Source organism: Seriola lalandi, unplaced genomic scaffold (assembly GCF_002814215.2).
Source record: "Seriola lalandi dorsalis isolate HSWRI2012SDOR001 ecotype SW California unplaced genomic scaffold, Sedor1 jcf7180002054801, whole genome shotgun sequence".
In the NCBI taxonomy this organism is placed as follows: domain Eukaryota; kingdom Metazoa; phylum Chordata; class Actinopteri; order Carangiformes; family Carangidae; genus Seriola; species Seriola lalandi.
Genome location: NW_019525354.1, coordinates 343,714 through 370,317, shown reverse-complemented (window position 1 = coordinate 370,317; position 26,604 = coordinate 343,714). Strand labels below are relative to the sequence as shown.

General features: G+C 42.0%; 1 protein-coding gene across 1 annotated transcript in view; it reads right to left on the bottom strand.

The window, feature by feature from the left end:
• Nucleotides 1-25,347, bottom strand: part of nrg3b (neuregulin 3b) — a 180,170-nt gene extending 154,823 nt beyond the window's left edge. The window contains exon 1 of the mRNA XM_023426027.2: nt 23,079-25,347. Within this exon, the coding sequence (XP_023281795.1) occupies nt 23,079-23,922 (844 nt within the window). The 5' untranslated portion in view covers nt 23,923-25,347. The remainder of the gene's footprint in view (nt 1-23,078) is intronic.
• Between the last annotated feature and the right edge of the window lie 1,257 nt (nt 25,348-26,604).

Here is a 26,604-nt window from a genome sequence, read left to right as displayed (position 1 = left end):
CATTGCTGTCATTCCTAGAAAATCACTCATTTTAGTAAGGAAAAAAAAAACATTTCAAATTTGGCCATTTTGATATTTGTTACTGTCGATACTGTTCACATCACAGGAATGCAATATTAGAATATTCTTCACTTCCTGGGTGACAACTTGTCAGTTAATTGCACCCTGTATTTTCAGAACGTGTGACTCTTCCTGGTGCATCCTTTCTTATTCTGTTGCCTGTCTGTATATTTCCCCCAGTGCCTCTGTTGTTGTGCCTGTGCACTAAAAAAGTCTTGTCAACTTGTCAGTCGAGTGAAAGGCAGCAACATCAATATATCGCACATCACTCCAGTACACTTGCGATGTAGTGCACATACATATGCACATGCCTGTTTACTCAGCAGACAAGGTCACACCAAGTATACATGCAAAGACAGAAATGCCCACAAATGGATATGCCTGATCGGTGAAAGAAAAATCAGTGTGATAGTACAGGGGTGTTCAGGAATGCGATGTATTCGTAAAGCACTATATTTAATATTATCAAAAATAAGACAAAAAGTGAAGAGTTGGTGCGATGTATGTGCACACCTACCTCATACAAAGAGCCTGACCTTTTTCTAATATTTGTAGAAGCCTGAATGTTTTGGGAGGAGTCCATTTTGGCAGCCATAACCTCTCTCAATCTTGGACAAGCTCGCTGTATCTCTCCACACGCAATGCATTTGTATCATTTTAAATCACAATCTTGGCAGGTTGTTGGGTGTGAAAACAGCTTCTCCTCCACCTCCATCATACCTCTCTCTACACTCCCCTTGAGAGTATACACACACACACACACACGCACACATGCACAGAGTACTAATGCAGCAGCAGCAGTGTCATCTGGTCCTTTCAGCATGACTTCACTCAAGGATCTTTAGTTGAGGCCAGCAAAGGCCACAAGGGATGGAATGGGTGCTGCCACGCACATCTAAAAATCTTTGATCCCATCCATATGTGTTTAAACATTCATATGCAACCATTAGCTTTTGGTAAGTTGGCTTTTAAAAGGGAACCACAGAGGAGGAACCATTAAAGTCAGTCAGGGAGGTCAGGGAATTCTCTGTCTTGTGCTTTAAGCCTGGCCTAGTTTATTTTCCAGCAACAATCAAATTAGATTAGATTTTGACAGTTTTGATGTTTGAAAATCTTGCCTGTCAAGATACTCAAAAAGCGAGCCGCACATGTTTATTTATGTATGCTGCGGCATTCTCCTTCATCATGAGAGATGTTGGTCTATTGTGGTAAACATCAGTGTAGTCTATAAAGAGTCTTTCCTATGACCAGCAACTACTAAAGGTTAGTTTGTCAGTTGGTAAATCAGTTCCAACACCCCCGGCCTTTTATAATCGGTCTGTGCTAAGCCTGAGGTTATTCTTAGATCCTCTGTGCTCCACATCCTTTGATTCCAAATTGCTTGAGACTTGAGTGACAGACTGTCAGATTGCTCACTTGCCTCGAGAGGTCAAGTATAGGTTAAGTTTGTCGCACCTTCCTGATTAGATGTTTCACGATGTGGTCCATCATTCCTTCTTAAAGATCTGTGCAACATTTGGTAATGTTTGCTCTATTGATGTCACTGTCACACTGACATGAGTGATGAGAGAATTCAATTTTTTTTTTTTGACAGAAAATATACTGACAAGAAGTCAGTCTGCAAGTCTTTGTGACAAATGTCAACTTTTTATATGAATGATAAAGGAAATTTCTATCATTTTGTCTCGCATACAGCTATTCACAAATGTTAATATTAATGAAAGCCAGATCCAAAGTGGTGTGTATATATTTCCACAACTTTCACAATAGGATCAATTCATACATTTACAAAAATCTTCACTAGACAATGCTGGATAAGTCAGTGTAAACAGGCTAAGTTAGCTTAACTTAAACATGTCAACATCCATCAAATTTATTTATATCATCTTATTTTCATTTGCTTTTAATAATTTAATGGATTTGCTGTAGCCATTTTTTCCCCAGGAAGAGTAGCTGCTACATTAGTAACAGGTAATTAGGATCCAAATAAAATAAACGAGTAAATCAGTCATCCATAAACCAGAATATTTTTTGTCAAACCCTTTCATGGAAAATTGAATCATTGAATTAAATCATCATAGTAAATACATTAGAAAAGATAATGGAATTCACGTTCTACTAGCCCCAACTCACACATTCATTGAGAAATGATTCATATTTTCATTCAATAATGATGTCATTAGATTTCCTCACTCTTTCTAATACCTGCTGGCCTATTCTCAACACTATAAGCTTTGTGCTGGTTTGCATCATCTAGTGTATAAACACTGAAGCCATGAGTATGAGTAATGCATCGTCTTATTTTTCCAGTGAGGTCAGCTGCTCCCCTCCCCTGATTGGCTGTCTTTGGTGATTAATATGTAATTATTCTGAAACCACATTTAGATGTGTGACAGCTTAGAAGATTCAAGGTCCTCTTTCAATTAATGATGCAATTCATAGTGGAGGTATTGGACAGTATTAGCTGACACATTATGTAGCTATAATCTTTTCATTGTCAGGATGGGTTAGTGCTGTGGTGTATAGCACCTAAAATCCTCTCAGTCTTGTCCATTTATACTTTAGGCATACCTGTTATTCCTATCCAAAGTGACACGAGTGTAGCATTGAAACAAGCTTAAATCCCTACACCACCAAAATTAAAAGCAACTAATTAGTATGGAATATTGTCTACGTTAAGCCCATGGTACCACTATGTTGGATAAGCATGGCAGCAGACAATCAGAAAGGGGCCAGAAAAGACTTACACCGAGAAATAAAAGGCATTTCAGTGTGGGTACAGGTGAACATGATTCAGTGGGAGAGAGGTGCAATTATCATGGCTGTCAATTAATGGTTGATTTTTTTCTTTTTTCTTTTCTTTTTTTTTCTTTTTTTTTTTTAAATTGAATTCACTTTCAATTAAATAAGTTTAATATAGAAACTAACTGCACCGAATTAAAAAAAAAAATCCAATTCACTTTGTTGGATTTTGAATTCGGCCTAGCCTCTGGTATTGTCTCACAGTCTGCTGTATTGAACTGTATCAGAGAGGTGCACATCATTTATCCCAGGTGAGGGTTGTTTCATTCACAGGCATGTTAGCACACACATAGACACAATTGAAGAATGCTTGTAGTGCCTGAAGGTCACATTCAATAATGAATTCAGTGGACTAGTGACAATTATACACACAAACTGTTCATGAACAGCTACACACATACAGAAGCGCCCGCGCCCACGCACACATACACACACACACACACACACACACACACACATATATATATATGTGTGTGTGTGTGTGTGTGTCCCTTGACTCCCTTCACTCCAGTGCAATGATGATTGGGTCTCTCCACTGGACTGACTCCACTCCTGCTCTGCCATTCCACTCAGCACAGTGAGAAATCACCTAGTCAGTCTAGGACTATTTCAGAGTAATTGGCCTTTTAAAGAGGGGCTCCACCATGTGAAACAGTGTAACTGAGAATGATACTCTCATTGCTCCATTCCCCATTTTGTCCTCCATCTTTCTAGTCTTACATTTCTCTCCCTTTCTGGCTTCACCTCTCGCTCTCCCACTCTTTCCTCAACCAGCTGCTCTCAGTTCGTCTCTGCCTCTCAACATCGTGTTCCTCTTGTTCCTCTTGCACCCTGTCTTCTGCTGACTCGTGCTGACCTCTAAAAGCTCGGCGCTGTAGCCGCCTGTGTTACAGTTTTCAGCACCGGACAGCTCCTTGACTGGACAGACGGAACTTTATTTTCAAGAAGAGAGCAAGATAAGACCGTGGAGCTGTTAGTAATGCTGTGTCAGAGGGAGCAGCTGTGGCAGTGTTATTAAAGATGGAACTGTCCGCACAGAAATACCACACCAAACAGCACAGCAACAGGAATACAGACAGCAAAAGTTTAAATATTAGTGTAAGCAAAAGCTAGACACCCTCAGTGTCTGATAATAATAGATTTCTTTCTGTCTGTGCTGCCCAAGACTAATCCTTAACATTTTTCAATATTTGAATCCTATTTCCACATTTGATTGTTTTTCATTAGTGATGCTGGGGAGTGTCCTACCGTGAAAAACAAAAGCATCAATCCTTTCAGCAAGTGCTCCAAAACAACACAACTTTCATCATTTGTTTATTTTCTATTTATTCAACAGTGATGTATAAGAGTTTTGAAAGGCACTGACAAATGATGTTGTCCTGCCGACAGCGGTATCAGATCAGAAAACCACTTTGTATTGCTCAAAAGGGCAGTTACAAACGACACATTTTGTCCTTCAATTTGCTTCTTTGTTTGACTTGTTGTGATATTTATTTTTTGACATTTGCTTGAAAATTCTTTATGTATTTGTTACTGTTAAAATGCTTATTGACAATTTCTCTTACTGTTATCTAGAAAATGCCAGAAAATGTTATTTATATTTATATAAATATCATTTATATAAAATGGATGAAAGCAGCAATTCCTCACATTTGACAAAATGGAACCAGAGAATTACTAATGATAGAAACTGTGGCTGGAGCCACTACTATGGGCGGGACTATTTCTTCCGTGACACACACACCCGAGGAGCAAAGAGCAAAGTTCTTCAAGCAATAAAGGGAAAAGAAGACCAGTAGTTTTTCAAGTAATTTTGGGATTTATATTCAACGTTAATATTTTGACTCAGCTGAAGATTACACTGTCTTGATGGATAGATACCATAAAGCTGAATCTACATAAATAAATCACTGGATATGCCTGTAGTGAAGAAAACACTTACAATCAACATTTAAGTTTTTTCTACCTTCACATTTAAAGCACTATGAAGACAAAGTACTTTGTAGCTGAGCATCTATAGAACATCTGGTATCTCCTTACAAATCTGAGTCCCACTTTACAGACACTCTAAATCTTGAATGCAATGAAATCACTGGCAATTAAGATTGCACCTTGCACTCAGGTTCAACTTGCTGGTAAAAGTATCTTCATTACTTTTTTCATTATGTTCATTATCTCAATTGTTGTGGCAAACATTTAATTATAGAAAATATCAGCATAAGAGTTCTACTTTGGCACTGCAGATCAGTGTGTGTGTGTGTGTGTGTGTGTGTGTGTGTGTGTGTGTGTGTGTGTGTGTGTGTGTGTGTAGGTCTTTCAGTATGTGTGTGTTCATGGAGATGGGTGGGATCAGGGAGGGAGCTGTGAATACAGTGATAAGGGGGTAGGAAAAGGAGAGAGAGAAGAAATGGGGGAAACAAGGGGGAGGGAGAGTGTCAAACACGTCAGCATATTAGCACACTGTTTGGCTTTGAGAGAGGCAGGAGGCCTCTGGGGAGATGAATTGCAGAGGCGTGTGCGTGTGTGTGCGTGTGTGTGTAAGAAAGAAATTGAGAGATTGAGGGAGCATGAGATAGAAAACCTGTGTTTTTTATGCATGTGTGAGAGAGAATGTGTGATGAGAGTGTGAGCATGTGTCTTCCCGTGTGCCTAGGCACATGTGAGCTTTTGTGCGAGTGACATGTGCAGCTCTGGAAGCGGGGTGGGGGGGGTGACGGAAGGAAGAGGACTTCATTCTCCAACAAACAGCCTCGGGCTCCGAGAGAAGAGGTGGATGAAGAATGACATGTTAAATAGTATGCATCAACTGAAAACCACGAGAATGATCATAATAAAAAAAAAAAAACCTGAATGAACCTGCCAGCACAAACTTCTGATTGAAAAAACACTGCGGTGGCAGGGGGCTGCCTGCCACCTGTACGATCTCCCTTTGGAGGTTTACTCGGCCAGGAGGAGACGGTACCTGGGAGGAGACCCGGGGTCTGACCCAAGACACACTACAGGGACTACATTTCCCAGCGGGACCACAGTCTACACACCTTCCCACCTCCAAGTACTTGTAGAAGAACAGCATGTCAGGGCAACTCTGCTTGCTATGTTGTCATGGTGACCTTGCCATGCATGAGCAAAAACATGTTTGGGTGTTCAATGGGTTGTGTGGAGTGAAATGATTAGAGAGATTGTGCTTCAGATAGCACAGCCTGGGTTCCAACCTACAGTATGGCTCAGTGGAGCTCCAGTGCTGGGCTCTACAGCTATTTTGGCTTAGTGGCCACAGTTGGAATTGCAGGTCATTAGCGATGCAGAAAATGTTTATTTCCCTTACAAACTATTACAAAGGAATGCTATTGAGCGTGATGCACATTCAGGCATTATTTGCACCATTAGTGTCTGTATAAATGTCATATGAGTGCACTTTCCTGTCATTTTGCAATGCATGATTTACATCTAGTGCCAACATTCATCGTCAGTGCAGGAAGTAGTATGTTGTTTATGTTAGGACATGTTTGCAATATATACTTTTGTGTAGGAATTCACACCCTGTCACGGACACAATTATTATATATCATTTGCTTCTTTTTCTTTTGTTCTTTTCCCTAAGCTTATCCATATATTTCTCTTTATATTAACAAAACAAAGCATTTGAAGACATTACTTTGGACTTTGGAAGCTTCTGCTTGGCATTTTTTCATCATTTGGTCACATTTTATGGATTAATAGATTAAATGAGGAAATACTCAGCACATAAGTTGCAGTCATATTTGCCATATCCACTTTTCCTGATCTTGTCTGTATCATAGCTGCCATACCCTGATATTGTGAAAAGAAAACATTTGTAAACATGTTGGCATTGGCAAATAAAATAGAGTATTCATTGGACGCTGACACTTCTGACAGAGAAGGCCTTAGCCCATGTGCTCTGGCTCCAATAGGCTGAAGCATAAAGACCCCCTAATTGTAAAATATCCAATTCTTTGAACACATCTGTGCATCAATCTTTCTTTTCAGCGTCTGTTCTGACAGACCTATAATGGACTACAACATTAGAAAAAGATTGGAGTATCCATGGACATTAGTGTCATTAAATAAGGCAATAAGATGCTATAGATTTTTCCCCTCAACTCTTTAAAAGCTTGCTGCGTAGTCCACACGTCCCCTAGGAGGTGCCCTATGGCATATCCTGTAAGCTTACGTTCATGGAGCTCCTTTATTTGGCCTGATCACACACATGTGGAGAGGGTTTGTCTGTTCTAATCTTCTTAGGCTGGATTTATTTGGCAGCAGACATGTTGGGAACCTATGCATGCTGTAATATATGATACGTTGAATCTTTAGTCTTAAGCCAAGATAGATGTCACCGGATCAAATGAAAAATGTGATCACAATGGATTTCTCTTGACACTTGAAGACAGTGGCTGTCGGGCTGATGGAGCGGTGCTGGGCGTGGTCTCTCTCAGTATTCATGGCGGCGATATAAGTGGACAGAACTACGGTATATCTCATCCGAGGTGACGTATAGATATAACATGTTACCAAAGATAGACAGCGAAGGGTTGGTTGCAAGGTCGAGAGCTTTCAGTGCCAAGCGCGCCAGCATTCAGACAGACAGACAGATAGATGAGGCCCCACCCACACAAAAACACACACTCCACTATTCATTTAGGATCGTCTCTTGCTGATCTACCACTTCCTGTCACAATGAGTAGACAGAGAAGCTTTGGACGGGGAATATACCCCTCAGCAAAACACATTCATGCTTCTAGCCAGAGAGGAAGACATAAGAGAGAGGGAGAGAGCAAGCAAAATTCAGGCCCACTTCTCTGAGCCAGAGAGAGAAAGGGAGAAGAAAGAGCAAGAGAGCAGTAATACGTTTTCATCTGAAATATTAAAGCCTCTGCATTAATCTGTCTTCCCTCTCCCTGGGGTGCTGGTGAAGGCTCTGGCTGTCCTAGAGTTCCCTGGAAAAGGACAGAGACCGGCTACCTCACCTCCTCCTTCATTTCAGGCCAGCACCAGCTCTCCACCTCTCCCTTCATAATGGCCATTTAAGTGTTTGTGTGGGAGTGGGGCCGTGTGCTGAGATTTTCTGAAATGGTTGCTATGGGCTGCACGCACCGTCTGGACAAATTTGAAAGTAACATTTTACATATTCTCCCCCTCATTTAAATGTAAGAGTTAGGACATGATTAGTTAATTAATTGACTAGTTGACAGATAGAAAATTAACTAGCAAAACTCTTGATGATTGATTCATTTATAGTCATTAATCAAGGACACATTTGATGATTTAATCTGGTTTATATTATTTATAACTGTCAATTAATTTATGAGTTGAACACGAGAACTGCCTGTTTCAGTTTCAGTCCTTTTAATGCAAAAATGGTGAAAGCAATGTGATACATTCACTCATACACAAACAAGAATCTGCACAATATTTGATAATGAAGGAAAAAATTGTTAGTTGCAGCCCCAATATTACTTTGAATTGAATATATTTCCATTCTGGACCTCATCTTAGCTTCCGGGAAAATGTAATGGTCAATTTAAAAAAAAATTGACAATTTATACACCAAAAAATTAATTAATTATTCAAAGAAACTGTTAATCAATAATAAAGATAATTACTTTCTGCCCTAGTTGAGTAGATAAGCAGTTATGTCGAGTTTCCTGATTGATGCATCAAGGCTGTAATGGTCATTTGAACATTAAATGGACACAGATGCTGCAGTCAGATGGTCAATTTTTAACATTCTTCATTATAGACTTCATGCAGAAGCAGCTCCTAATGAGCGCTCTCTCTCCGCTGGATGTTTGGACCCATCAAAGCCTTCAAGCTTTTAACACCTACTCTAAATGTTCTGCTGGCACCTCATGAAGGTGGTGGCACCCATCTAGCCTTTATCTAGGCCACCAGATCCACAGCTGGACCCATCTGGCCCTGCTATCTCCTCTCTCTGTCTCTGCACATACACACATGCATGTGTGGACACACATGATATCCATCATGTATACACACACACCAGCTGTTGTGGATTACCAAAGAACAAGTGCAGGCCTATTTTCTGACTTATACCCAGTGTTTGATGGCCTCGCCCTGGATGTGACCCAACACAAAAGTACAGGCCTGCTTATTATTACATAGTATAATACCGCATGATTTGCTTTAGACGTGCACAAGTGAAATGGCAATAAAATGCTCTTAGAGTGAATTGTGATGAATGACAGGTGATAGTTGATGGTCAACGTCTTCTATACTTAATTAAAGCCACAAGAAGCTGGCCCCAAGTTAACTACGAAAGGCATATCATGATTGTGTAGAGGGACGCTGCTGTTTCTGGTCCAAAATCCAGCAACTTCAGACTCTCCAGAACCCTCTGCCAAGAAGAAAACCGTGAATTATGCCTTGTGCTTTATTTTCTTATCTGATCAAGCCTTGATGTGGCCACTCAGAGAAATGTGGGTTGTTTTAATCAAGTCGGTTTCCACTTCTGAGAAATAGGAAATCTGTCTGTCCTCTCTGTCATCTATCTTAACTTTCCTCCATACATTGATCTTACACACTGACCCTCCAATCTTCCCACTACCCGATCTCAGATTAATCTTCATTATTCTCTGTAATGCCACGCACTCTTTCTGGCTGAACTGTCAAGCGTCCTCTTTACTAACCCTCCCAGCCTCTGCCAGCCCCATACCACCCTTATTTAAGACACACACACACACACACAAGCACACACATATGCAAAAATTTCAGAGGGAACACAGTCCTTTTGTAAAACAGACGGTTTAGGAGTAACAACATGCAAAATAGTCACTTGGGTACTCAGCTGTGGCTTTAAAGCTTAACTTACTATGAGGGGGAGAGGGTGAAACCGTCGGACTGAGGCAACCCCATCAACTGCTTTCCCACAACTGCAATAAAATATTCCATCATATCCCCGAAGCATCCCTGACTCCAGCTGAGATCAAAGAGTATACTTGATGACTGAGAAGAGAGGAGAGCATATTAGTGCCTACAACGGCAGTGTCTCACTTGCACCGAGCCCTTCATTCCATCCGTCATGGAAAAATACATGACAGGGTTTGGTGTTTCCATTTCCTCAGTAAGTATAGATACATAACAGGAGAAGACTCCTGGGGTACACTACAGTGTACACTGGTGTCCAAAAAGCCACCGCAGAGAGTTCTTTCATGAAATTATGACGATGAGAATTTATGTTGCAACTTTTGTTTTTTAGGTCACTGGACAAAAAAATCTCAACTCTAATCAGCTGCATATGACTTTAAAAAAAAAAAAGGGTGATATCAGGTACTGAAGTAAACAGTGTGATCTCACCATTATTTATATACAAGGCCCAATATGCATCACTTTGCCGCATACTCACTCTTAAAAAGATCAAAACAGATTCCACATCTCGCTCTAGTTATATTCCTTTCAGGCTGTCTGTGACAGGTGTTTTATGGGGAGGAGCGCTGTTGTTGTGGATGTCCTATCAATGATTCAATGCAGCACATCAGATGGAAGGGAGAGACAGAGAGAAAGATGTCTCTGCCTGGATGTTCGGGGGGGAACTTTCAATATATAATTCACTGAGTTGTCTGACGGGTTGGGTGTGAATGTGATGGATGCTCTTTCAGTCTAGTGAAGATTCAGTGTTCTTAAACCTTGGATCTCTTAGGCCACTTTGAGCATGAACCACACTGCCAAATGTCCTTTTATGATCTTTTGATCCTCATGCCGAGCTGCTGAAGAACTAAAGTGCTTCACACATGCTCGCACAGAGACACACACCAAAAAGTCTCACTCACACAAAGATAATTGACAACTTCTTCCTCCATTTAACTTTGGAAGCGCAGCGGGCCATGTACAGTAACCCTCCACTTAAGTCTGCTCAATCAGCTTGCCATGAGTAATCTACGAATGCCACGAGTAATAAAAACATTTGGTACATTTAAATCTGAGGCTAAAATAATATTTAATAATGACAACCATGAAGGATGATGTATGTGTTTATTCCCCATTGATTGCCCCTTACTAATGATGAACTGTGCAATAACAGCTGATGATGCGCTGTTCCCATTCAGCCTCTGTGCTTCGACCAACCAACAGAAACGGGCCCCTTAATGTAGTGAAATGAACCAAATGCCATTTCTGTCCACCATCTTTTTTTGATAAAAGCAACCGTCAAAGCAACACAGTCCAAAGTGTGTGTGTGTCTGTGTGTGTTTGTGTTAATCGGCAAGCTCGGGCAACAAATCCATAGAACAGAGCCATGTAAGATGGCAGATTAGGGGAATATGAAACACACTCTGGAGTGAGCGCTAGGCAAGGGCTTTTGTCTTGTTATCTTCGGGAGTGAGTTGACATTATCCCCATGGATAAGGTTTTACCATGCATGGATTACCGCATGAGACAAGCTGTGCACACCCCTAGGAAAATAACATGAGAGGACCTTAGTCAATCCCTGTCTTCATCTCACTCTCAACTCGGGCTTCCCTCTTCGCACTGTTCATCAATGCCGTGATCGGCGCACCTGAGGCTTCTGACACAGTGTCTGGAAATAATGGCATCTGCCGGAACTTCACAAGGGCCATCTTTCAGTTTACACGGAATAATCTGGCATGCAAAAACCTCAAAAACCCAAACAAGGTGTTGCTCAATCTTTGAGGGGTTTGGGTTAGATCTATATTCCTATATAGATCTTACATACACATAGATGTTATAGAGCTGTAGCTACAAATAACGTAGCTTAAAGTTTTTGGAAGACAGAAAAACCAAGCAAATGGTTGAGCTACAAGGTGGCACAATCGAGTATCAGTTAATGTAATATCATACTCAAAAGAGGTACCACAACATTCGGTATTGCAAGTTAAAAGGCTCGATGAAAGCTAGCAAAAAAAAAAAAAAAAAACAGACATCTTTTAAGCTGCTTCACTGAACTTACCTCTCTAACATCCTTTGGGATATCAATCCACAGTTTGGGAGCAGACTCCTGCATCTCCAATTTTCTTCTCCTGGTTCTCAAGATCTAACAAATCCACAGAGGAGGATCTGACTGATAGTGGACAAATGTAAAACAGCTCACAGTCTGCCATGCAGGCTCAACCTCAGCTACTTACAGCTTTATGTACAATCTAAAGTACTTTAAAGTTAGCGCCTAATGATACATGGAGCCAGTGTTATCACTGCACTTCAGCTGGTTTGATAGGCTCTCTCTTTTTAGTTTTGATCAGGAGTCTCAGACCAGAATGTTGAATATACTGACGCAGCGAGAGGAGCATGATACCAAGGATTTTTACTTTACATAAAACGACCTCAATGAAATGTAGGCATGAAAACATTTTTTTTTCTCAAACTTAGAAAGACTTCCAACAGAACCACAGCTTAGACATCACTGGCACTGAAGTCTCAGATAATGTTTTAATCACAAAGTTATTAATCCTTTTATATGCAACATTTGCTAGTATCAAAGTTATAAAAGGAGAATTTGGAAAAATGGAAAGTTACTTTGGACCTCACTGTCTAGGTTAAGTTTTCTTAGCAGGCTTACCAAGTGCCGTACTGCAAGAGGCTGGGACAGTCCCATTCTCAAGGTATGTGTTTTTAATTTTCGGGACATTATCTGAGACACTGGTAAAGTCACGCTTAAAAAGCCTAGTGGGAAGAAGAAGAAGAGTGAAGAAGTGTCTGCCTTTTGAAGGAATGCAAAAGGTTGTCTTTTTTTTTTGTTGTTGCAAAAAATAGCAGCTCGAAGAATTAGAATTTTTTTATTTATTGATTGTATTAGCCAATTCCTCCACCTGTTGATTTGAGGCATTACATATTACCATTATGTAATGCGTAACAAAATAACAGATGTGACAATCTATTTGTAATTCCATTTGACATCTGACATCTACGGTAAGGCGCAAAAAGATGTGAATGGGAATGATTATGTAAGGCACTGAGCTGTCATGGAAAGCAATGACTAAGCACGTTACACCTGTGCAGCTTTAAGGTTCAGTGTGAAGGATTGAAGAATTTCAGAAGCCTATGAAAAAGCAGCACAACTGATAATAATAATGAAAAAGTGTCGGTTCCTTGTCATAATTTCCTTGGGAATTCTTTGCAGGAAGTGGTGACAGTAGCTAATATGGAATGATGAATGATACTCTTATCTCTTCCGGTACACTTCTAAGATAAGAGCTCTCATTGGCTGGTATTCATATTGTCAGTGATGTGAGGTGAATGAAGAAACCTGAGTGAGAGAATGAGAGAGAGAGAGAGAGAGAGAGAGAAAGAGAGAGAGAGAGAGAGAGAGAGAGAGCGAGCGAGCGAGAGACAAGCGGGTACCTTAAAATAGAGGACAGGAGGATGAGAATAAAAAAGGAGAAACTAAGTATACAGGCATGAATGATAGTGGGAGGGAGAAAAGAGAGAGACAGAGGTGACCTCTATCTCCACCTCCACACACCACAACAAGCCTCTCCATCTCAACCAGGGCACCATGGCACATTTCCCGTCACTGGGGGTGGCAGCAGGCCACACATTGCAGTGAATCAATCCAACTGCTGCAACCTCCGCAATCCACACTTTCCTGCAGGCTCGTCATGTACCCAGATGCTATGTGCGAAGCAGCGCTAGTGAGAAATCATGTTCCACATGCCGCGCAAACCTCAGTTTGAAGTCGTGACTTAAATATCTCTCCATGCTGCAACATTCGAGGTTGAGACGCAGACGAGTTTGGATGGAATTGATGCAACACCGTCTAAATTACACTTCACAACTGGAGGTTTATTATCATGCCAACATGATAAGTGCAAGTTTTAAATTAAAAACGTTGACTGTATAAGATGATTCTTGTATGAATTGTCACTTGTGTTAAAAAGGAAATGTATTTCAACATTAATAAAACTCAAAACCATCATATATATGTCTTTATATGTCTTTTATAACCCCTCATGCAGCTTTTAAAATGTTGCTTTAAAGGATATGTAGGTCATAAATAAGTTTTAATGGTTAATGAAGGCTTTGTGCGGCCATGACAGCTGTAATCCCTCCAAAATGGGACCATATATCCAACTAAATAGGGAAGAATGCAAGCTCCATAATACCTAAATCACAAATGGCACTGCACATGTGTTGCCACTTGAAGTCCCTTGGGAAAAATTGGCTGTTATTAGATTCATCGCATCCCACCAAAACCTGCCTCAAAGCCACACAACCCCACACCCACCTCCAACCCCCATCCTCTTCCTTTCCGCGTTATTCGTTTGCAAATTGATAACGGAACCAGAGACCCCGCAGGGTCCGTAATTCAATATTGGGATCTAACAGTCTCAGATCAGATATGATGGACTGTAATCCTCTCTGCACTGCCACAGCCACATGCACTACCCTATCTCAGTGCCCCTTGAGCTATCAGCAAGTCACTGTGTTCTCAGCACATGAATGAATGAACAAACGAATGAACGAGTGAATGAGTGAATGAATGGATGCCTAGGGTTTTGTGGATTAGAACCAGGCCAATTACTGAGTACCCAATTCCTGAGAAGGAAAAAAAAAAAAAAAAAAAAAAAAAACAGCACTGTGGCAGACTTGTGGGTAAGTAGGCATGACAGCATGTGATTAAAATGAGTGAGTTAGCGAGTACTCCCCCAGCACACAGACATCACCACCACCACTAAACCCAGCCTTTAAAATTGTTCTCTACTCTCCATTTCTTCCAATTTGAAAAGATATAAAGTGGGGGAGTCGTGTTCAGAGACAATAATGATCCCACTGTTTACTTTCAATTAGGATTATTTCTTTCCTTAGGCGAAGAACACCTTTATTTCTCTGTGGAAACATTAGTAACCATTAACTCTGTGGGGGGTGGGGGCTTTTTGCCACATTTATGAAAAGAGATTAAGAAAAAAAAGAGCAGAATTTAAATCCAGAAGTTTTACTGATTTTGTATCCAGGGACTTTTAATAAAATGAAAGGTCACTTAGCTAGGCTTTTGCCTGAGAAAGGCAGCCCATGGAGACCACATGCCGTACAGTAAAATCCTATACCATGTTCCTGCCATTAGACCATCAAGCATGGGACATCTCAAGCACTTTATAAAGGGAAGTTTCATCAATTATTCACACTTCCGGCAACACACATTCCACATGTTTGTCTTCCCATACATTAATATTTCAGCCTGCTACCACCCCGCTCTACCTTTTCTTCTTTCTGCCACCTCCTGGTGGACATTTTGTCTACATAAATCACACAGTGGCATTAAGAATCCCTAAGATGGCCACAGTCGGTACTTACAGTGGGCAACCCTCTCCTCCGCCAATCTACCAGTCCCCTGACTGCTGCCTGAGAGCCAAATGTCATTTAAAATCATCAGGTAAACTTCAAAAGATATCCATTACAGCAACAATACAATGTTAGTTTTACTGGTAGGCTTGTAAATGCATACATTACAGGGAATGTAATGGACACCGCCCTTGTAATTTTAGACATAATTGGTAGGATAATGAATCATATTTCAAACTGGGCAGCAAACTGTTTTTGCTTCCTGGCGTTAAGAAACACAGGGAGAGAGAAGCTGACGACTTTTTTTTTTGCTTGAGCCAAATTCCCTCAGGAACCATGTGGTCTCAGGCCTTTTAGCACCTCCCCTCCCAACAAGCTCTGTGTACTTTAGGTTATAGAAGGTTAAGGTTACGGATAGGGGTAGGGTTAGGGCCATGGTTGCGGTTAGGGTCAGCCAATTTGACTGAAAGGAGGTGGGATATGTACACACCCTGAGAGGAAGTGTTGCCTAAGAGGCTCAAGTCATGGATCAAATGTCCCTTGTGTGAGGCAGGACGGCATGCAACAACCAGCGAAGGCTCCAGTCTCGGATGTTTCGCGGTAGGCTCTGTACTGGACCGCGAGGCCAACGTGACATATTTCTGTAGCAGTTTCACCTTTGTGTGTCCAAACCATTCGGACATTGCTCATGTTTGCCTGTCGGTGCCAGATTTGTTTCTCTCTCAAGCTCTCGAACGTTGTATGCAATGTGATAACAAATACTGGGCACAGGGAAGAAAACTACTGAGACTGCTGCAACAAACATTATTTTCATTCTTGACTAATCTGGACTTTGTTTTCTCAATTAATAAATTATTCATTTTATATATATATATATATATATATATATATATATAAAAAGTGCCCATGTATAATTTCCAGATTGAATACAGATTGCTTGTTGCAGCCAACCAAAACCTAAATTGACTATCAAATATGAAAAATAAAAAACAATGAATCCTCCACTTTGAGACTGTGGAACCAGAGAATGGTTGACATTTTCGCTTGAAAAATAATTAACTGATTATTAAAATAGTTGCACATTAATTTCCTGTTGGGAGACTTATCAATTCAGCTTTACAAAAGTAGAAATGTTTGTGTGATACAGGCCTTCTTCATTATCTTAATGCCCAAAACATAGCACAATATTCCATGGAAAGTCACACACACACACACACACACACACACACACACCCACACACACACACACACACACACACCTGTGGTACCACGAAATGTATAATATACTACACTGATAACCTCCACTGATTTGCATAGCCTGATGATTTAGTTCTGTACAGGATATATCATGCAGACATTGAGGTGACAGGATTGAAGTGAAATACTTAAAAAAATTCAAATATGGATAATACCTCGCAGGCAATCTGCATAAAAATGAGAACTAATAATAGAAGGGGAAGAATGGTCTGACGTCTATATGCCTTTACCTTGCAGCAGGATCCTTACTTCTGGAGCGTGCTCTCCTGGTTTTTGACAGTCCTAATAAATTCTTTTTTCTTTTGTATCCAACACACCCTATTTCTGTCCTTCTGCTGTCTCTCTCTCTCTTTCTCTCACAGCCATCCTTACTCAAGGCTCTCTCCCTCCCTCTTCCTTATTGATTCTGCGAGGTTCAGTGGGTAGAGCACGGCACTAGCAATGGAAAGGGCATGGGATCAATTCCCAGAAAAATTTCAAGCATTCACTGGGCTGTCACTCCAGGATAATTTGTCTGCAGGCTTACCCCACTGAATACACTGATGTATTCTGCTTTGTAATTGGTGCCCATCAGTGTCAAGTGTCTCTGCGAGCTAGATGTTCAGGGTCATCACTGCAGAATACTGCACAGTTCTATTAATTGGAGAGTGCAAAGAATGTAATCATCTTTTACTTTTACTTTACTGATGAATCTCAGCTATGCTTATTTAATCATCATGTCAATCATCAATCAATCAATGTTTTTTTTTTTAAATTGGTTTAACAACCAAAGGATTGTTGTTTTTAGATTGTATAAGTGCATTTGTGCACAATAGAAACACTAATGGGAGGCAGTTGGCACAGAAAGAAGAAAGAGTCCATGCACTGTAGCATTTCTGAAGGCATGGGCTTTTGCTAATGCCTCCCCCAGTAATGCTAATATGAATAATTTCTATTTCTGGTATCTTAGCATTCATGCAAGCCCTTAATGAATACTGAAATAACTCCCCATTTACTTTTAATAATTAAGCTTCTTTAAAACCACTTAAATGGGAACTTGATGTACAGTGGCCACCATGGACAGACAATTTCACATCGGGTGTTTCCCAAGAGCAAAACAGTAGTAAACATTGTGACCAGCATCACCAAGAAGGACAAAAAACAAGCCACTGAAAGCATTAGTCGGTATGTTGACTGCACCATCACACTGCTCTTCTGAGGCTTACAGCAGCAACGAGGCTGTCTGACTACTGTAGCTCTGCGAGTCACATGCTGACACCAAGACAAAAAAAACAGTTTGGGCTTAAATATTCCTTAATAACTTTAAGCCTAAAATGATAGCAGCTGAGGCATAAGAGCTCGCCTCCCAACTAGGAGGATATTTGTAAATTGGTGCAGCTGCGCAATCACACTGTGCAGAAGCAGCCCTGCTTGGGCCAGCCTCAACGAACAAGCAGAGCATGTCTCAGGAGAGACAGAGGGGCCCTCAGAGGCAGCCTGGCAAATCTGAGCCTGACCTCCCTGGAGAGAGAGAGAGAGGCAAACTGGATTTATATCTTTGTTTTTAATCCCCCTTACACGCTTCACTGGTCCTACGGTAGTATTTTGTGCAGGCTTCATGTATAGTCAGGAGAAAAAAAAAATTACAGGGGCTTGCGTGTCAGGAAAAACATCCATTTCTGTTCTTTTTTTTCTGTGACATCAGAGACATTGTCTGTATCACTCTGCTGTGTTTTCCTGTCTGAAAGAAAAAATCAGCTGTGGCACAATATCTGACTGGGCTTTTGAATTCATAACTGTATGATGCCAGCATGTTATTCAGACTGAAATGCCATTTCGTTACCACCCCAGTATTCAGTTTGACACTGTTAATCTGTTTTCTGTTTGGGAGGGAGTTTATTTTGCACTAACCAATCTCAGTGACTATTTATCCATCTGCCAACATCGTTTTTAGGCAACACAGACTCTGGCTAAGAAAAGTCAGCGTGCCATTTATCATGTTAATCAAAGCTGTTTATGCTAAATTATTGTATAGGATAAAGAAGTGGTGACAAACTTAACAATTCTGTTGCCTGCAGACCGTGAAGAAAACCCTCTGAACGGACAGTTCCAACATGTTGGACTAACTATAAGCACTGCATCCTCCCTATTCATTTCCTCAAGTGCCAAAGGAGCCAGCTGATAAATTAAACCCATTGGGAAAGCAGCAACAACACTTTTTCATCCTTTTTCTTTTTTTTTATGCCGTAAGTGCACAGCTGTTCTGATTTAATAGCTGTTGTTCCAGTCAGTTGATTTACAGCAGCCTTGATAGCTGTGTCACTTTCCTTGTATTCTGTTAGGTGACATTCCCAAAATGAGTCCCACCCATAAAAGGCGCTGACTGACTCGGTTTGTTTTACCCCCCAACTGGGGAAACAGCCTTTGAATCAGTTAAAGAGCAACACCAGACCTTTGAATTTAAATGTGGCTGGCAATTCACAAGTCTGGAATCAGGCTAGTGAGATGTGCAGGGAATTACAACAACGCTTTACTAAGGAAGATTTCTTACAGCCGAGGAGAAAGTGTGATGGGCCGCGAGCCAACACAGCGTCCCATGGTTTCCCAACAGGCATTCATTGTGCACCGCTCCATTCGTCTGTTATTTCCCTACTTCTGAGCCAATGGGGCTTGCATGTAGAGAGTAGAGTCAGATACATAATAGCCTCAAATACAGAAAACCAGATGATAGATTCATGAGTAGGGGCACACATATGCTACATGCTTGTCTTTGTGTTCACAAGTGTGCCAGTTTTTCTGCGTGTGCCCATATGCTCATGAATGCGAGCTGAGGAGGTAACGTATAAAAGAGGACTGAAAGCACAAAAGCAAAGTAAAAATAGATGGTGGAATACAATGACACCGAGAGCAGACACAATAACCATGGGGAAAGAGGGAGAGAGGGGGAGAGAGAGGGAGGAAAAAAGAAGACAAAAGGAGTAGGTAAAATATGTCATTATCCCCAACGGACAGAGCTTGTCTTTCTTCCAGGACACAGAGATTCATTTAGCTCTTCACCAAGCTGCAGGAGCAATAGCAATGAGCAGAGAGGGGGAAAAAAAGTCATGTTACTGCCTCCTATATGCAGTCCAAGTTATCTAAAACCCAAGACCGCACCTGAAGCCATGTTTTGCAGAGCGTTTCATCATCAGCAGAGACGTTTTCTGTGTATCATTACACTTTAAATACGCTGCATTGCTCAACTCTACATTGTATTACAGTAAGCTCAATACAAGCAAGCTTTAGACGAGGCTGCACTCCCGCACCTCCGGAGTTAGCATCATAAAAGGCTGAGTGTTGCCCTCAAGAATACAGTGTTAGTGTTGTGCATATAATATAAATGCTGTACACAAGGGTTATGAAATACATATTAGCAGCACAGGAGTGGTGAGAAAGTAATATCAAGTAAAGAGGATGCTTTATTATTCTAACCCATAGCAACAGTGTCAAAACTAGCCACAGGGTAGAATAACATAGCAACATGAAGCCATCAAACACACAATGGGGCCTTGATTTGACAGAATACAATAAGCGATAGCAATGGTAGGAATCTGCAGTGAACTCTGAGCGTTCATTTTTAGCCATACAAACTTTAGTGTTGTTTGAATTCTATGCAAATTATTCACAAATACTGAAAGTGATAATGTATGATAATTTAATGGTCTGTTTTATAAATCAGTGGATTTACAGCTGCGGTTATGAACAAGAAGAACTGTCACAAAGTAACTAAACTTGATTTCTGCCACAAACATCGAATAATACTTGGAACAATAAAGTTAGTCATCAATGAACACACTGCATTCATGCACAGACCCTGGGCCATTAGAATAGACGGTGTTTGAGTGAGACCCTCAGCAAAATATCAAGGTACAAAGAGATGCCTCAACAAAACATCAAATTGTTGAAATGTCATCCGAAAACGCCACATCCTGTCAGACATAATGTTAATGATATATATCATGTACACTGTGTTAAGTATATATGAAGTGTCAGAGTTGACATTCCCTGCAAAAAGAGAACTTTTTCTCCTTAAAGTTCCTTAAAGATCTTAAAGGAAAATCCCCTTACTAAGCTGACACGCCATGACAGTTATCAACATCTTTTATACATTGTTAACAACAGCTTTAATACTGCTATAACTTTCTAGTGAGGCTGTTAACTATGACATTACTCATTGCTTTGAAGATGTCAATGGTCTTTTACAAGTAGCAGCAAACAGGTGCAGAATCACAGAATTGGTTTTTACAAATATTGTTTTTGCAGGAAGGTGTTTATGACTGACACTGACGTCATCAATTATTACCAGTGCTTACCACAGAGCGGTCACAGTTCTAGCTGCCATGGTGATGTTTTTGACAAACACAAAAGGGGATGAGAGTTTACAGCTTTCATTAGGGTTTCTAGATTCAAGGTTCAAAGGGTCCAGGAATTTTTCATTTAAACGTGACAACACAGAGTTTACTAAAAAATGTCCCCATTGATTTAAAAATCAGTGAGCATAGCGAGATGTGTTTTGGTGTCTGTGAAATGCCTGACAGATATTCATTAGACACAGGGATAACGATTTAACAAGTGAGCCAAAATGTCAGGCCACTCTGCATGATGTCAACATGTAGGCTGGAGACCTATCAAAAACATCAGCTGCCCATGAAATTTATTCGTCCATCTGAAGGCTTTTATTAACCGAGGGCAGTTTTACTAAGTATGCTTTAGCTTTTGAGGCCAGCGCCCTTTTATAGTATACAGTACAAACAGATGCTTCCTGATGTTCACACAAGGGGGCTGCCCGGTTTGGCAGCTTTCAGCTGTTTAGCAGCTCTTTGTTGAGTGACGTAATTGACTCTGGAGCAGAGGATTAAGCTGCAGGAGGAGTCTGAGGATAATCTATGGGCATTTCTATACGTCTGTACTTCTGTCACCATCAGTGTTGCTGGCTGAATTCAGGCTGATCACAGCCCATGTTCTCCTTCAGTTGGGGAGACTAGAAAGTTATTTTCTCCACAACCATGCAGCTGCCAACAGAGTACAGATGGTTCAATATCTAATGTCCAACCAGCTATGCTGAAAATATTTTTGCCCTGAGGTAAAGAAGAAGAAAATGATGTCACTTGATCACTGTTTGCTTGCGGAATCGATGCCATTGACGCATCCAGCAGATAAATGAGAGGATGTACTCAACCGGAACCATTGTCCAAACATATGATCCACACCAGAAATGCGAGGAAATGGTTTCAGCTTTCATTTTAATGTTTTGCCACTGCCCTCTAGAGCACTTTGCTGAAAAGAAAAGAACTTTCATAATTCGCTCCCATGGTAAATCCATTTCGCCCATATTTTAGCTGTGATATGTTGATCACAGTACTTGTTTGTCACTGGAGCCTTTGCCTTTTTAGAAACCTAAGGTGAATATGCAACATAACTGAGATGACTGTGAGCCAAAAGGGAGTACTAAATCAAAGCTGCAAATGCAATGTTATGTTCCAACATAACAGAGTACCCCAAGTTTGAGAAAAAATAAATAAATTCCACGTCGTCATATCCAGTCATTGCTCATGATTACACTCGCATCCTGCCCCGCCCACATCTGAAAAAAATACCTTGTGATGTTAAAAACATGTCCCTTGTGGAATGAATAATCAGGAAGCTTTCCTTCTTTACACAATGCTAAATATGCAAAATTCACAGCTCGCCTGCTTTATACCCTCTATCTCCCTCAAGCCTTTCCCTCACTTAGCCCACTCCATCTGCCATCTCTCTACTCACAGCTCCCACTCTTCATTCTCCTGCTTTGTTATGCTTCCCGCATTCTCTTCCTCCCTTCGCCATCCTCTTCAGCTTTATGTATTTTTTCAAAGCATTTTCCCCCCTTTTTCCCCCCCTATATCCTACCTCGTCTATTTCCACTTGTCCTATCCACCCTCTGCTCCCTATATCTATTTTCCCCTCTGAGCCTCCTCGTTTTCTCTCTCTCCCTCTCTCCCTCTCCCTGCAGTGTGAAAGCGGTACCTGCGACACTCTGCTCCAAGTATCCTCTCATCTAAATGGGATGTGTGGCCTTGCTATATCTGATTCCTCTAGACAGGGGGTGAGAGCTAACCTTTCTCCCACTTCGACACCTTACCAGCGCTTGTTATTTGTTTTCATAACACAAACATGCCATCCTTGGTCACAGCACACATCACAAAGCTTTAACATCCCAACTCCAACAGACAAAACAAACTAAATTCTACTAGATGGAACCATGCCTTTTAATGGTACTTAAACTAGTGTGTGAAAAAAAACTCCTCCGGTGGTAAGATTCATATCGGATTAATGCACAAGTAAAAGATAAAGACGAGAGGGGTGAAAATACTGAGAATATCCCCTGATATCTCTCTGTACTAATGAATACGATTAATGTTAAGCTGCCGGAGTATCCACTTTCCATGTAGATATAAAGAGAAATCATTTATATTCTCAGACCATGAGTCATATCAAAGCACTTTTTTTTTTACCCAGGCATACAGTTATATTTGATAACTGGTAGCTATAGTGACATACTATTATTAATGCCATGAAGGCCCAGAAAAGAGCTCTTGTGATACACTCATCTCAAGTTTCACAGACAACCTCACACAACTGCAATCACTCATACAACTCCATACCTCCAACTCCAACCAAGAAAATGGACTTACGCGTTCGGAAGCGGTGGTGTGGGCGTGTGGCGGGGCCCTTGCCTGGGCGCCCGTGATTCCAGCGTGACGTGGGTTTGACCGGAGCTGCCGGCTGAGAGGTGGTCGGCTGCATCTTGGCGGTGTTCTTTACAGTAGCGGTAGTTGAAGTGGATGCTGTGGTGGTGACGGTAGCAGAAGTCTGTCCTGTCTTTGGGTTGGCGGCTCCGTTTTGTCCATTTCCAGCACTGCCTCCTTTTCTAACTGTGCTGCGAGGGGTGACCTCCTTACCGCTGAGTGGTGGGGTGAGTCGGGTGGCGCGAGTGGTGGAGGTGGTAACCACAGTGCCACTAGTGCGGCTGCTAACACGATTGTGAAGGTGTGGGGCGAGGTTGCCATCTCCATTGACAGTGCTGCCATTGGCTGAGTGGTTTGCTGACGGCCCTGATCGAGTTCTTGGTGCGGGGGCAGTACCATCCGCAGCTAGCGGCGTGGTAGTAGACACCATTGCTGTGGTGGAGGCAGCTGAAGTAGTGGTGGCGGTGGAAATGTCGGGCCCCTTGGGCATGGCACTGGGTTTGGAGAGAAATATAGGGTCCTGTCCAATGCTACCTTTAGGATCCACCAGATCAGTGGGGATATAGTCTTGGACAGATCCCACCACAATCCATTTCAGCAGCATGAGACTGAGTCCCAGTCCCACAAAGCCCATTACCAGGGGCACGGCACACAGCCAGGTCTGCTGGCGAGGCCACACAGCACAAGGGCCACAGCGAAGAGGGCCCGGGGCTCGGGGAGATGCCTGTTCAGCCCCTGGCTCCTCCAGCGTCATCGCTGCTAGAGTGCTCGCACCAGAGCGCTCACTCATCCTGCTGGAGCTATTCGTCTCTTAGGGTGTTCAGGAGGTCAAACAGGTGGCCAAATGACACAAGGGCATACACGAGGAAGGGGATGTGGTGCCAAAGAAATGCTGGGCATCTTAAGTAAGTACCCACACAACACCTAGCCTATATATCTATATGCACAAATGTAAAACATGAACTTATGCTCAAGCACGAGCAGACACAATCATTCACAGTCACGTACTACTAATTAAAAGCTGGCACAGCACTTAAATGCATACACAAGCAATATAACCTACACTCCCTCTGGCGGACAAGAAACCAAGCATACCCATGCGTACACACACACGCACACAATCACACACGCACGCACGCACACAAATATGCACAAGAATATCTACACACTTCCACAGGAGCACACAGGTTATGGACAGGTGAGAGAGCGAAGCGAGGGGGCGCCTCACTGTAGTTCAGCGCTAACGAAGCGATGATAAATCCCAGGATGCTTCACTCCCTTGTTAAAAAAAAAAGCCGACGCAAAAAAAAAAAAAAAAAAAAAGGGAAAAAAAAAAACGGAGAATGATATCGATCCGCTGCTTGGTGAGCTTCAGACTGGAGCTGTAAATCCATGTGCGTGTGAGCGTGCGTACATCAACAACCCAGGCTACGGCAGCACCCTTCTCCACTCTCAATTGCTTGATTATCGGCCGCATAAGGTCCTTAAAATACAAACCACTGCTTGTTCCTTTATTCCGTTATTCTCTTAGGTTTCAGTTTAGTTCATTTGACCTTTTATATGCACATCTGAGAGCTTCCTTTTCCTCTCGCAGGTGTCTTTGTCTGCTACTTCAAGTTTGCCTCTAACAGCCCTTAGTTCTCCATGCCCGGCCACCCTTTCAGTCGCTCCAGCTGTCGGTAATCCAGTGGCGAGAAAGCCGGTGAAAGCCGCCGAAACTGAAAACGAGGCAGGGCAGAGGAGGGGGGGTGGTGGGGGAATCTGATTTGATCTGCCAATGAGATGGGGTGGTGCTGGTGTCCGGAGTAGCGGGGCTAAATCCAACTGATCCAGGTCCGACCACCCGACTCTGATTTCCCGGGAGTGACAGCCCGTGTGTCTCCAGAGCTGTCTGCCTGCAGTCCGTCACTATGATAATAGATCCGGCATTTGGTGGGAGAAGAAGAAGAAGCAGAAGAAGAGGAAAAAGGGAGCCTCAACCATTCGTTTACCTTCGCTGCATTCCCACAGTGGTGCAAGCAGCAGAAAGGGAGATGGAGAGAAGAGAGAGGATGGAGGGAGGAGGGGTAGGGAGGGGGCTGCTGCTCTGAAAAAATGATGCGGCGGCTGTTCTTGGAGGCTGCAGACTAGGGAGAGACAGAGAGAGAGAGAGAGGATGAGAGAGAGGAGGTAGGAATTGGGCTTGCTCAATCCGCGGTGAGTGATGTGGGTTTCACGGCTCCTATCCCATCCGGCGCTCTCCCCCGGTTCACCGCCGTCCTCAATACTCCAAAGGGACGACTAGTGACTGCCCCATGTCTCCCCCCCATCACCACCACCCCAACCTACCCAGACTCCACAGCTGTAGGTGTGCGCTGACTCCTTCATCAGCAACAACAACAACAAAAAGACAGAATGTTTTTTCTGGTGGGTAGAAATGGGAAGGTAGTGAGAAAACAAGAGAGAGCATATATGCGTGTTGGCTAAGCTCTGCAGCAGATGCAGATAGGAGGCAGAGGGAGGAGGCGGCAGCAACAGCAGCGCACTCCACACACACACACACACACACAAACACGCACACACAGCGTGGAGATGAGAGGCGCTGCCATAGACACACCCCAGGGAGCGGTGAGATGGGAGGTTGGGAGGGTGGGAGGGAGGCAGGCAGAGGAGGAGGAGGAGAAAGAGGGAGGCGCCACCCCGATGTCTTCCACCAGCGGCACACAAGAGCAAACAAACCAAATACCAGGCTCATAATTTATGGGTGAGTTAGAGCACTACTTCAACTTGATACCTCCGTGGGCAGTAGATGAATCCTTTTTTTTTTTTTTTTTTTTTTTACAGTTCACAAGGGACAGTGGCGCTTTAGGCACACGGCCAAGCAGGTTTTATGGGAAGCTCCACTTACTGATATCAGAATATGAGTGAAAACCCCTCTCCAGGTACAGTACAATCAGCTCATTTAATTTGCCAGATTTGGCATTTGGTTTATATTTCTAAAAAAAAAAGAAAAGAAAAGAAAGCCAAAGCCATTACTGCTTATTGGTTTCCCATTTTAAATGCATATTCATCTCAAATGAGATTTGAACTGTGCTAAATATGGTACAATTCAGAGTGTCTCATATTTTCTATATTCATGCATCACTGCTACAGCTTTGATCATGCAGGGGGAAAAATGCAATAGCTGTAACTTGCAACATCAATTTCCTACTTGCATAATACAATGTAGGAAATTGATGTTGCAAGTTACAGCTATTGCATTTTTTTATATTACAACAATTTAATCGTGGAAAACTGAGAAGTCTCCCTTTCATAATATTCTGCACATGAGACACATCAGCGCCATTACATTATGAAAGGGAGACTTCTCAGTTTTCCACGATTAAATTGTTGTAATTCCATTTAAGTAGCTGTTTTTAAACATGTCAGAGGTATTAAAGGGCTAATCACACATTTAGATGTCTCTACAACTGACAAGTGTATCCAATTTTCT